The following is a 13,540-nucleotide window of genomic DNA, read 5'->3' as shown; positions in this document are numbered from 1 at the left end:
TCGCTCTATGTTGCTCAGGCTGGTCTCAAACACCTGGCCTCAAGAGATCCTTCCACTTGGCCTCCCAATCAGTTAGGATTACAGGCATGAGCCGTTGCACCTGGCCAGATTCACTCTTTTAAAGTGCGTACTTCAATGGTTTTCTTAATCCAGATTCACTCTTTTAAAGTGCATACTTCAATGTTTTCTTTAATATACTCATTGAGTTGTGCAATATCACTACAACCTAAGTGCACAACATTATCATGACCCCAAAAAGAACCGCCATGCCTATGAGCCATCACTCTCCATTCCCCCTGCCCCACAGACCCTGGCAACCACTAATCTACTTTCTGTCTCTATGGTTTATCTATACATTTCATATAAATGGAACAATACAATATGTGGTTTTCTGTGACCAGCTTCTTTCAAGTAACATAAAATTTTCTAGGTTCATTCATGTTCTAGGATGCATCACTACTTTATTCTTTTTTATTGCTGAAGAACAGTCCATCGTATGATTATACATTTTGTTTATCCAGTCATCAGTTGATGGACATTTGGGTTGTTTACACTTTCGGCTGTTATAACTAAGGCTGCAATAAACACTCATGTACAAGTTTTTATATGAACAACTAATTTCATTTCTCTTATGTATATACATAGGAATGAAACTATTATGTCATATGGTGACTCTATGTTTAACATTTTGAGGAAATGCCAAACTACTTTCCAAAGTGACTACACCATTTTACGTTCCCACCAGCAGTGTATGAGGGTTCCAATTCCTCCACATCCTCACCTCAACTTCTTCTTGTGTGTGTAAAGCTTCTTTTGAGATCTGATGAAGGTATGAATTATTTTCCATACACAAAACTTGACAGACAACTTCGGGAACAATAGGAGGTAGGATGTATCTGGAGCAGAGAAAGCATTCCTGAAAGCCAGGTATGGTGTGTGGCTGGAACCAGGACCCACAAACAAGATGGGGTTCAGACTGCCAGATTTATGACCTTGTGTGGGGTGGGGGTAGTGGACACTCATGGGAATAAACTAACCTGGATACAGCGCAGAAAATGGTCAGCTGAGGGTGTTGGGGTATGAAGGTGGAGCCATGTCCGCCCTCGACTCCCTATTTCTTCTCTTTCTCGTCTGTTTAAAGTTAGGAAAGAAAGGCCTTTTTTTTTTTTTTTTTTTTTGAGATGGAGTCTCTCTCTGTTGCCCAGGCTGGAGTGCAGTGGTGAGATCTTGGCTCACTGTAACCTCTGCCTCCCAGGTTCAAGCGATTCTCCTGCCTCAGCCTCCCGAGTAGCTGGGATTACAGGTGCATGACACCACACCCAGCTCATTTTTGTATTTTTAGTAGAGACGGGGTTTCACCATGTTGGTCAGGCTGTTCTTCAACTCCTGACCTCGTGATCTGCCTGCCTCGGCCTCCCCAAGTGCTGGGATTACAGGCGTGAGCCACTGCGCCCAGCTGGGAAGGCTTCTTAAGAAACAAGACTTACACTTAGTTTTGAAAGAAGGTGGCCAGGCAACACAGGAAGAAGAATGTCCCAGGAGAGAGCAACAAAAATAAAGGAATGTACTATTTCCCTGCACTCACGATGCTAACTGGTAATACCTGAGGGCTCAGAATGTGCCAGCTATTGTGCTCAGCATTTCACATTTAGATTCCATCTCATCATCCCAACAAACCGATGAGAGAAATGCTGTTTTTATTTTTGTTTAACAAATGAGGAAATTGAGGCACAGGGAAGTTAGGTAACTTGCCCAAGGTTATTCAGACAGGAACTGGCAGAATCAGAATTTAATATCAAGTTTCCAGAGCCTATATTCTAAATCAGAGACCAAAGATGCATCCGAGTGTCAAGTTACAGAGGCCTAATGCAGAAATGGTGATGCTTGACAAGATTCGAGTATTTGGAGACAGAAACCTGAGGTACTTCTGAATCTATCAAATGACGCTTAACCACACCAAAGCATAGGATTTCCATGTCCAATCAGTTACTTCTTTCTGCTAATAACATTCAGGTGAATTTCAAAGTAATCATGTCAGGCTTCCAAAAGGAAAAAAAGTATTTGCAGGGAAGTAATTCTGAACCCATAAGCTAATCTGGCAGCATGTTATACCAACCACAGCCCACGCTCACTCTGAATATCCTAGCAGCTTCAGTTCCAGCATTAATGGGGAGAGGCACCTAGGTCGGCTATGGGTTATCAGCCCCTGGAGTGATACTGCACAGCTCTACAGGCAACTTCCTCCTAACAGGATGTGTTAAATGCTGAGCAGATTTCTATTCAAATAACAAAACTTTTTTTTTTGAGATGGAGTCTTGCTCCATCGCCCAGGCTGGAGTGCAGTGGTGCCATCTCAGCTCACTGCAACCTCCACCTCCCGAGTTCAAGCCATTCTTCTGCCTCAGCCTCCCAAGTAGCTGGGACTACAGGCACGTGCCACCACACTCGGCTAATTTTTATATTTTTTTAGTAGAGACAGGGTTTCACCATATTGGCCAGGCTGGTCTTGAACTCCTGACATCGTGATCCGCCCACCTCAGCCTCCCAAAGTGCTGGGATTACAGGCGTGAGCCAACGTGCCTGGCCTAAAGTAACTTTTAAGTAATCCTGACCGAAACTGACATACTTTAGAGTAGCCCAGAGAAAAATCACAAACAAAAGATACTCAAATCCCTGACAAACAAAGAAAAAGAATATGGTTAAAAAATAATGATTGGGGAAGAAATCAGATAAGGATCCACAAAGACAAACATTTCCGGGTACTGAGGGAAAAGATGGTGCCATTGAAAAGCAAAGACATTCTCACTGGCACAATCACTATGTGATCCATGATTAGCAATCACCCGATGAACTAGCTTGTGCATCAGATTCCTTTTCTTGTTACCACGGACACGGAGTGAGGGACTCCTTCCAATGACTATCTCACCTGTCCTTGGCAATGGCAAAAAGATCATCTTCTTCGTCTTCCTCAAAGAGACTGGTCTTTTTCACAGCCTTGGCCTCCTGGCTCTGGAGGGTCCCAGAATCCCTGGGTTCTCCTTTAGACCTGCTGTCAGATGCTAAGTGGGTCTGTGAAGCAGGAATATTCCACTGGTCCTTAAAACATAAAATATATATTAAAACTCCAGGCCAGGCGCAGTGGCTCATACCTGTAATCCCAGCACTTTGGGAGGCCGAGGCGGGTGAATCACGAGATCAGCAGATCAAGACCATCCTTGCTAACACGGTGAAACCCCGTCTCTATTAAAATACAAGAAAATTAGCCGGGCGTGGTGGCGGGAGCCTGTAGTCCCAGCTACTTGGGAGGCTGAGGCAGGAGAATGGAGTGAACCCAGGAGGCAGAGCTTGCAGTGAACGGAGATCGTGCCACTGCACTCCAGCCTGGGGGACAGAGCGAGACTCTGTCTCAAAAAAAGAAAAAAAAGTCCAATGGCAATTTAGATTATAAAACATGGGAAGTAAAATAAAACTTATATTTGTTAAACTAAGTTGTATTTAAACTAAGTATTAAACTTAGTGCATCAGTCTTGAAGAAAGCTCATGCCTAAGACTTTTCTTTGAACTCAGATCTAGACAGCTGGGCTCTCTGACCTCACAGAGCTTCCCATGATTTCCTCCTCCAACACCTGCCACGATGTCTCTTCCCACTGTGGTTCTGCACTGTATTACGACAAGCGACTTGTCTATTTCAGGGAATCAACATTAATTACAGAGGCTATAAGGAAGCCGAATGTAAAAATACCAAGAACTCAAGAACTTCCAACTCCAGAGAAGAATATTTTAATTTTAAAAATCCTAAAGCAGATTGAAAAAAAAAAGTGTAAAAACTCACGCAACACACATGTGAACAAGACACAATGAAAAACTGCCAGTAATCCTTTTACCACAAGTCTGAATGTGGCCTTTAGAAAGCATTTAAGGAAATTCTACTCAACTATGCTCACACCCCTTCAAATCAAAGAACTCCCAAGCACTTGCATAAGTGCTCTATCTCTGGAGTCTAGAGTCTTGCAAATCAAAGTGGAGTCCACAAGCCAGCAGCAGATTATGCAGAATTTCAGGCCCCGCCCCTATTTTCTGAGTCAGAACCTGCATTTCACAGGGTGCCTGGGTGATTTCCTAAACATGAAGGTTTGAGAAGTGCTCCTCAATGTTTAGCAGTGACTAAACGCTGAAATCCACTAGAGAGCATCACAAAACTCCAATGACGAGGCTGTACCCCAACCAGATTAATTCAGAATCTCTGGAGCTGGGATCCACTGTCAGCACTCGTTAGGTCTTCTCTTTTTTTTTTTTTTTTTTTTTTTCCCTTTTTTGAGACAGAGTCTTGCTCTGTGGCCCGGGCTGGAGTGCAGTGGCGCGGTCTCGGCTCACTGCAACCTCTGCCTCCCGGGTTCGAGTGCAGTGGCGCGGTCTCGGCTCACTGCAACCTCTGCCTCCCGGGTTCAAGTGATTCTCTTGCCTCAGCCTCCTGAGTAGCTGGGATTACAGGCAAGCACCACAACACCCAGATAATTTTTGTATTTTTTAGTAGACACAGAGTTTTGCCATGTTGGCCAGGCTGGTCTCAAACTCCTAATCTCAGATGATCTGCCCACCTCCTTGGCCTCCCAGAGTGCTGGGATTACAGGCGTGAGCCACTGTGCCCGGCCTGTCAGCACTCTTTTAAGTTCCCCATGGATCCCAATGAGCAGCCGAAGTTGACAGCCTTTGTTCTAGGACAAGCTTGTCCAACCTGTGGCCCATGGGCCACACACAGCCCAGTATGGCTTTGAATGCGGCCCACCACAAATCTGTAAACTTTCTTAAAACATTATAGGATTTATGCACGAACCTTTTTATTTTTTTAGTTCGTCAGCTATTGTTAGTATTAGTGCACTTTATGTGTGACCCAAGACAATTCTTCTTCCAGTGTGGGTCAGGGAAGCCAAAAGACTGGACGCCCCTGTTCTAGAACCTTGGCTGTCTTTCTTCTGCATGTCTTTTTGCTCCAAGCTTTAGGTAATGTTTTTATTTTCCCTGAACCACTATAATACTCTAGTAGGAGCAACTACACTGATGTCTGGCTGTTGCTACAGGGGGAACAATCACTGACAATGTTTAAAAGAAAAAAACTGGATAATCTATCATAAATTCATACATTTGAGTAGAAAACACAAATTATATATGCTTGGGAGTTCCTTGATGTGAAGGCATGAGCACAGCTGGGTGGGAATTCCTTAAATGCTTTCTAAAGGCCAGACTCAGACTTGTGTAGTAAAAGGATTACTAGCAGGTTTTCATTGTGTCTTGTTCACATGTGTGTTGCATAAGCTTTTTTTTGAGACGGAGTTTCGCTTGTTGCCCAGGCTGGAGTGCAATGGCATGATCTCGGTTCACAACAACCTCCATCTCCTGGGTTCAAGTGATTCTCCTTCCTCAGCCTCCTGAGTAGTTGGGATTACAGGCATGCACCACCACAACCTGCTAATTTTTTTGTATTTTTAATAGAGACAAGGTTTCTCCATGTTGGTTAGGCTGGTCTCGAACTCCCAACCTCAAGTGATCTGCCTGCCTCAGACTCTCAAAGTGCTGGGATTACAGACGTGAGCCACCACGCCCGGCCGCATAAGCTTTTAATACATTTTTTTTTGCAATCTGCTTCAGAATTTTTAAATTGCTTTCAGTAAGAACACGAACATATCTATGACTTATATATCCACTTCACCCCCTCCTAACTTGCCTACAATGTTAAAAAAAAGAGGAATTATTATAACACAGGAAGATGTTTAATACTCAGGATTTTTTATATCATCATATTTAAAGTCTTTTTCTGCACAGCTAAATCTGATTCCCTGCTACTAAATCTGATTGAGTTGGCAACTAAACTAACTGATTTGGTAGTATCTATCCAGATCACAAACAGAAATATTGCTAAGACTCCCTCAAAAAGGAGTTTAACCGCAATAGGTAACTCCTCCTAACTATAGTTCTAAATTAATGAAACACAGTAGTCATTTAACAAGATACTAGTATATATGGCCATTGGGGTATATGGGACATGCTATCTCAAAATATGACACCTTGGCATTTGAGAAAACAGAAGCAGAAAGGTCTCTCTGACCTTTCCCTGGCCCTTCTCCTCTGAAGCAGGACATAGAAGAATCCTCTAACCCTCTCTGGAGTAGGTCATAAGAACTTCATTCCAGTCCTCCCTATTCCCAGAGGAAAGGAGCCTCCTTATTTGTAAAGATGCAGAGAATGATCTGACCATGCAGGCCTTGCTGAGCTCCCCCAGCTTATTCCCATCAGGTCACACCCCTTTCATCTAATCGTGCTCCTCCAAAACTGTCCACTTCTTCATCAGACAGCATCAAATTGACACAGGATTTCCTGTTTCTCTTGAGTTTTTCTTTCTGAAGGCTCCTGTGTCTGGTAAAACTTATCTTACGTAAACTTGCACACTTTTCTCTGGTTAATCTGTCATTTGTTCTAAGGGACTCGACCATGAACCTAGCGATGGCTGAGACATCATTTCCCCCCTAGCCAGCCTAACTCATTTGAAGGAGCATACACTATCGTGTGGGAGTCACACTTATTCCTAACCATTTTGAAGAGATTCATCTTTAAATTAATATATTACATTAAATGTCTTCCTTCAGAAAAGACAATCTTGTGAACATCGCCTTTGGTGACTGAACATCACGAGATATAAAACAGGTAGAAAAAGACTTGGGATGGCTTTAACTCTTAAATCCCATGAAATCATCCCCTCTTCTTTAGCAGAAACCTCAGCTCACCTCCTCATCACTGCTGAACAACAGGGCAGATGCTTTCTTTTTGGAGAGCTCGGAGGCTTTTGCTTTCTCTTCTCTCTGAGCTTGTAGAGACAATGTCTGCCTCTTAGCAGCTGTACCCCCAAAAAGATTATCCTAGAAAAGCAAACGGCAGAAAGGAAGACAACTTTATAATCAGAAAACATAGGATGTCCTCCTATATCACACTGTTAGGAAGTAAGTCTCCAGTCAGGTATACAAATAACAACTCTGGCGGGGAAAAACCGCAAAATGCTAGTAAATCCCAAACTACAGCCTTTTCTCACTGCACCCATAGAAGGGAAAGAGATTACCATAGAACTCAAAGGCAGAACAGCTGTGAATAAGCAGGAGAACAACATGCGAATGAGATCATGAAGTACAAGGAGAAACTGAGCCCCATCCAGTCGCCCTGTGGGCAAGTGCCTCTCTGCTCATTTCAGGGGGTTACAGCCTGCAATGGGCACGGGAGCCCCCGCAGCAGCCAGAAACTCACACTGTCGTCTCCACGAATGAGAAACCAGAACAATGGCTCAAAGGAGAGAACTGGGGGTCTGTCTCCACTCCTTTACAGGTCAGAAAGACATACACCTGGGATGGAGGGAAGGCATGACTTGTGTTTCTCATTAGTTTCAAAGAGATTATACAAAGTGGAGAAATAGTTTACTAAATAAAATTGCTGGTGTACTAAGTTTAATGGCATTTGTAAATTCTTCTGTGGTCAAGCACTCCCCAAAAGTTATATTTATTAAGGTGCTTTTATTCAGATAAGGGGAACAAAAGCATCAGAGGGCCTGAGTCTGAGTTAGGATGGACAAACTCTTAACAGCAGGTGAACAGCCCTGGAATGTGAAGATGGATGAAGGGAGTGTCTTCCTGGATGAAGTCTCCTTTAAGGAGAGTGTGGTAATGTAGGACAGGCCAGAAGAATAATGAGCTGGTGTCCATTGGGGATGCTAATGACAGAGCTCACATTCACTATGCACTTATTATGTGCCGGCACTCTGCAAGAGCTTCAGACCAGTAGTTACAGCTGCCACAATGACCCTACTCACTGTTAAGCCACATGAGCTTAAGGAAGGTTAAGTTACTTGCCCCAGGTCCCTGGTTTGCAAGTGGTGAAGCTGGGATATGAACCCAGGGGTCTGATGGCAAAGCCTTTGAGCTCACCACTGCCCAGTACTGCATGAGAGTTAAGGTTTGGGTTGTCTTCTCTCTTATTTCTCTTCCCCACTGTGCTCTCTCCAGCCAGGATGGGAAACAAAGGCAATGGTCAGGACATGGCTGCCTTCTCCTTTGTATCTCCACTTGATCCAAAACATTCTTGTAGGTCATTGGGTATATGTTGATCCCTCCTCTAGACTGAAGTACAACTGACCCTGAATGACACAGGTTTGAGCTGCACAGGTCCACTTCGACACAAATGTTTTCTCAGTAATATGTTGAAAATTTTTTTGGACATTTGCAACAATTTGAAAAATCTTGCAGACAAACCATGTGGCCTAGACATATCATAAAAAAAAAAAAAAGGAAAAGCTAGATATGTCAGGAATACAAAAATATATAAATAGATATTATACTATTTATATGTTAATCACCTGTTTATGTTATCCATGAGGCTTCTCCTTAACAGTAAGCTATCAGTAGATAAGTTTTTGGGAAGTAAGAAGTTATATATGGATTTTTCACTGCAATGTGGAAGTGAAAATAACCTCCACACTGTTAAAGGGTCAATAGTATTTCTCAAAGGCAGATTTCTAAAAATAAAACCTGTAGATTTCACTCCATAAGAACTGTGTCAAGAGGCCAGGCATGGTGGCTCATACCTGTAATCCTAGCACTTAGGGAGGCCGAGGCAGGCGGATCACCTGAGATCAGGAGTTCGAAACTAGCCTGGCCAATATGGTGAAACCCTGTCTCTACTAACAATACAAAAATTAGCCGGGAGTGGTGGTGCGTACCTGTAGTCCCAGCTACTTGGGAGGTCGAGGCAGGAGAATCACCTGAACCCGGTTGCAGTGAGCCAAGATCGCATCACTGCACTCCAGCCTGGGTGACAGAGAAAGTCTCCAACTCGGAAAAAAAAAAAAAAAGAACTGCGTCAAGAATCTAATGTCTTCTCCATTGCACAGCTAGGAAAATATAAGGAAGAAGTCACTGAAATAAAAACAGAAATATTTTTGTTATATAAACTTCAGGTAGCCTGACTGCTTCCTTACCACCTTTTGCTAGTATATGAGCCTCTGGGTAGAAAGTTACATCAACAACCGTTTTCTCCTAATCTAAATTATCTAGTGTTACAATAACAATGTTTACCTCTTCATCTTCATCATCAAACAGGGAAACCGACGTGGGGAGCTTGCCAGGCAGCAGAGACGCACCTTTTAAGTTACTCGCACTTTGAGAAGAAAACAAATCCTGTTGGATTGAAATTAAAGTTGCTGGTTAACAGGAATATCAGTTTTTAAAATATCAGGTCGGTATAAAACACAAGTGACTCAGACATGACAGCTGCCATGTGTCTAGGCTTCTTTCCTGAGAGGGAAGGTGGGTCAGACAGAGTCCTTAAAGGGATAGGCCTCAGGGTCTGTGCAGGGTGTGTGCAGTGGTGCTAAGGAGGAGGAGAGCTACAGGATCTGGTGGCCTCGCAGAGCCCAGGGGCTTCTGTATTCCCACCTGAATGACAGAAGGCAGGAATAAGTTTTTGAATCAATTTCCTACACCATGCTAAAAAAATAAATATATAAGCATGGCTTCCCATTACTGTCTAAAGAATCAGAGATTAGACAGGGTCAATAAAGAAACAGGGGCTAGATTCCCAAATTAATGGAGCTACAACTATTTTATTTAGTAACACCCTCCTCTCCTAAGATTATGACTTACTTCTTTTTCTTTTTTTTCAGGCAGAGTCTCGCTCTGTTGCCCAGGCTGCAGTGCAGTGTTGCAATCTCGGCTCACTGAAAGCTCCGCCTCCCGGATTCACACCATTCTCTTGCCTCTGCCTCCAGAGTAGCTGAGACTACAGGCGCCTGCCACCACGCCTGGCTAATTTTTTTGTATTTTTAGTAGAGACGGGGTTTCACCATGTTAGCCAGGATGGTCTCGATCTCCTGACCTTGTGATCCACCCGCCTTGGCTTCCCCAAGTGCTGGGATTACAGGCTTGAGCCACCACACCCGGACGACTTATTTCTTTTAAATAAATACAAATTAAACTTAATTTTAAATGTTTGCTAGTCTACTTAGCTTAACTATAGGTATATGATGTTGCAAACCAGGATAAGACCTGATAGATTCTAAAGAAACTTTCAGCTCGGTGCTGTGGCTCATGTCTATAATCCCAGCATTTTGGGAGGCTGGGGCAAGCAGATCACCTGAGGTCAGGAGTTCAAGACCAGCCTATATTAATTTTGTAAAAATACCAGATTAGCCAGGTGTGGTGGTGGGTGCCTGTAATCTTAGCTACTCAGGGGGCTGTGGCAGGAGAATTGCTTGAACCCGGAAGGCAGAGGTTGCAGTGAGCCAAGATCCCACCATTGCACTCCAGCCTAGGCAAAAAGAGTATAATTTCATCTCAAAATAGCTAAAAAATATAAAAATCAAGAAATTTTCAAAATGTTATAAAACATCAGCTTATCCTGCAAGGAGAGACCTGCAAGTTGACCTACATGAAGTAGAAACATAAAATGGGACATCTATTCCCTTGGGAAGATAAATGTCAATACACAAGAGCCGAACAATTAAATAGGACAAGAAGATATTTCTAAGACCTCTTTGGACAGTTTTTTTTTTTTTTAATTATGGGGTCGCTGTCTACTCCTAAATATAGACCTAATGAGTTCACTAAGTGAGATCTCCTCCACACAGTGTTTTTCCCCTGTGTTCCCCGGAGTCCCATGGGTTTATTTAGATAGAAGAGGCCACGTGGGGGATTCCAGGCATCCCGTGCCCCTCCTGCATGTTACACAATGGCAAGAGAAAGGGTTCTGCTGTTCTAAGAAAATGAAAGTAAACCAAAGCAAAGAACAAAAACAAATGTCAACATCACAGTTTCGGACCCTTAACTGATACCTTTCTTGGTACTGCAAGAAAAGACACTTCCATTACCTCAAATATGTTCCCCCAAAATGACTTCACAGGGCAAGCTTCAGCCCCACACTTGAGATATAGAGAAAGGAGTCAGGACGCATTCCTTCAGGTCCAAAGCTTTAACTCTTACTTAGACTGCCTTAGTTTTACTTCTCCTTGCCTCAGAATCTGAACAATATTCAATAAAAACATTCACTCTATGATGACACACATGGGGCAAAGCCTTTGGTAGGGTTTTCACACAAGTCTGAGAGTTCATTTACACTCCCACCATCAAGAAGGGGAGCCTACGGCCTCTCCCCATGAACCTGGATGGGCCATTGTGACCATCTTGACCAACAAATGAAGCAAAAGGAACACCGTTGACTTCCAAGGCTGGAACACAGAAGGCGACATGGCCTCCACTGGGCTCTCTCTGAGGACTCTCCCCTACAGCCCTGAGCCAGCATGCAAGAGTACCGGCTTCCCTGACTACATGCTGGGAGCCACACAGGGCTAGTGAGAGATGTCCCAGGGGCCCCAGTGCCCAGGTACCAGACATATGAATAAGGTGATCCTCAGCCCAGCCACCTTCAGACACAAGAGACCCTCAGTGACAATGGCCTAGCTAAGCCCAGTCAACCTCTGGAACTGTGAGACAACAAAACTATGGGTGTTATGAACCACTAGGTTTTGGAGTTACTTGTTTCATAGCAACAAATAACCAGAACACCTCGTAAGTCACTGAAATTGCTCACATTTGGTTTTCTTGTCTAATCAACAATTATTGGATGGCTTACAACATGCCAAGCACTGGTATTAAGGACAGGGTGTTAGGGATACAAATAGGGAATAACAAGTCCTGCCCTCGTGGCACGTACTTTAGTGGGAAGTAGAGACAATGAGTAAGTAAATATACACTGTCCCTGGCAACACGTGCCGTGGTAAACAGTGAAATAGGAAGGAGGACCAGGAGCACACGGTGGTATGTGCTAGCAGGCTTCCTGTTGTGTGTATTTCATCAGCGAGGCCTCACAGAGAAATCGAAGAGTGAGGAAGCAAGTTGGATTCTGGGAAGAGCATTCCTCAGAATGGCAGGGGCCGGTGCAAAGACCCCGAGGTGCAGGTGTGGGTGACACAGGGGATCCATGACATGAGGATAAGATGGTGGAGGCCCCATCATGCTGTTTCTCAGGGGTCAGGGTGACTTAACTGGACTCTGGTTAACTCCCATGTTTTGTACACTCACCTTCAGTGATAGCCTCAAAGGTATTCTTTACATCAAGGGCAATCACTCTACTTCCAAAGGGTTCCATGTTCATCCTTGCTGTGAGTGCAAAGCCCAACCATGACAGCCTAACCTAGAGCCCACAGTTTCTTGAAATACATCTAAGTTTCTGCCATGTCCACATATTTTTCTGTAAAAGGGGCTTATTACTTCCCATTACATTCTCATACAGTTCTATGATCTCCTAAAAGGCCAACTTAAAATTGGATCTAAGACGACCTAGGCCTGAGAGACTCAGGAAAAGCAGTGAAATTCTGAGAGGTGGTTCTAAGGTGCCTGGAGGGACCAAAGCAACCTGTGAACCAGGGTCCCACAGGCTGTTAGTGGTCTCAGTCTCGACAAGACAGATGGCTATGCCAGAACCCATCTGCTACAGCATTAAGCCACGGTCTAGTTAGTGAGAATGTGAATAAAGGAAGTAGCGTGGTGACCTCCACTCTGGTGCAAGCTCCTCATCACATCATGAGCCCATGAACAGTTTAAAATCTGAGCATCCTAAAGAGAGAGGATTTTCATCCCAGGAAATGTAAATACAGTCCAACCCAAAGTGAAAAGTATTGTAAACATATTGCTTTCTAAAGCCCCTGTGCTCTCAAGAGATTATTTTTTATTCATTTATTTATTTTGAGATGAAGTCTCGCTCTGTCGCCCAGGCTGGAGTGCAATGGTGTGATCTCAGTTCATTGCAACTTCTGCCTCCCGGGTTCAAGTGAATCTCCTATCTCAGCCTCCTGAGTAACTGGGATTACAGGCTCGCACCACCATACCCGGCTAATTTTTGTCTTTTTAATATAGACAGGGTTTCATCATGTTGGCCAGCCTGGTCTCCAACTCCTGACCTCAGGTATCCGCCTGCCTTGACCTACCAAAGTGCTGGGATTACAGGCATGAACCACCGCTCCTGGCCTCTAGAGATAATTTTTAAAGAACTGGAGTACTTAACAAAAAGTCTTATAACTCTATTGAGAAAAACCTGATTCAAAAATAGTTTCTATGTCATATCCATAGACTAATACCCACAACTAAGCAAAAGAATTCCATACCTCAGAGTCCTCCTCATCTGAAAATAAGCCTTTTTGAGTCTTTGTTTCTGATGAGGGCTTGAGATTTTTGCTGGAAGATAAGGTAACCTTTGTTGGGGGTGGGGTGGGGGGTGGGGAAGAAAAAAAGAAAAAGAAAAATTAAGCATTAACACGTAAGATACCCAGAAAAGAGGGTTTACTCAATCAATCTAGAAAACACACGGAGTCTCTGCTGTGATAGGCAACAAACCAAAGGGGCTGTTAAGAGAACAGCAAGACAAACAGAGGACACATCTGGTGTATCAGGGAGCAGGACACACAGTCTGGGTCAATGGGTGCACAGATGGGACATATGCAATGAGAGACAGC

The 13,540-nt window shown here is 43.7% G+C and overlaps 1 protein-coding gene across 14 annotated transcripts in view; it reads right to left on the bottom strand.

The window, feature by feature from the left end:
* Positions 1-13,540, bottom strand: part of WASHC2C (WASH complex subunit 2C) — a 65,203-nt gene that overhangs the window by 20,333 nt on the left and 31,330 nt on the right. For 12 of the 14 annotated variants that reach the window (XM_055092708.2, XM_055092709.2, XM_055092715.2 and 9 more), the window contains 4 exons: positions 13,193-13,279; positions 9,111-9,212; positions 6,780-6,911; positions 2,927-3,096 (listed from right to left, as the gene is read on the bottom strand). In XM_055092708.2, coding sequence (XP_054948683.1) covers positions 2,927-3,096; positions 6,780-6,911; positions 9,111-9,212; positions 13,193-13,279 — 491 coding nt within the window. Of the gene's footprint in view, positions 1-781; positions 897-2,926; positions 3,097-6,779; positions 6,912-9,110; positions 9,213-13,192; positions 13,280-13,540 lie in introns of those variants that run through there. The other 2 variants (XM_034930425.2, XM_063607664.1) reach the window with 2 other exon arrangements.

This window comes from Pan paniscus, chromosome 8 (assembly GCF_029289425.2).
Source record: "Pan paniscus chromosome 8, NHGRI_mPanPan1-v2.0_pri, whole genome shotgun sequence".
In the NCBI taxonomy this organism is placed as follows: domain Eukaryota; kingdom Metazoa; phylum Chordata; class Mammalia; order Primates; family Hominidae; genus Pan; species Pan paniscus.
This window is presented reverse-complemented; position numbering and strand designations above follow the sequence as displayed.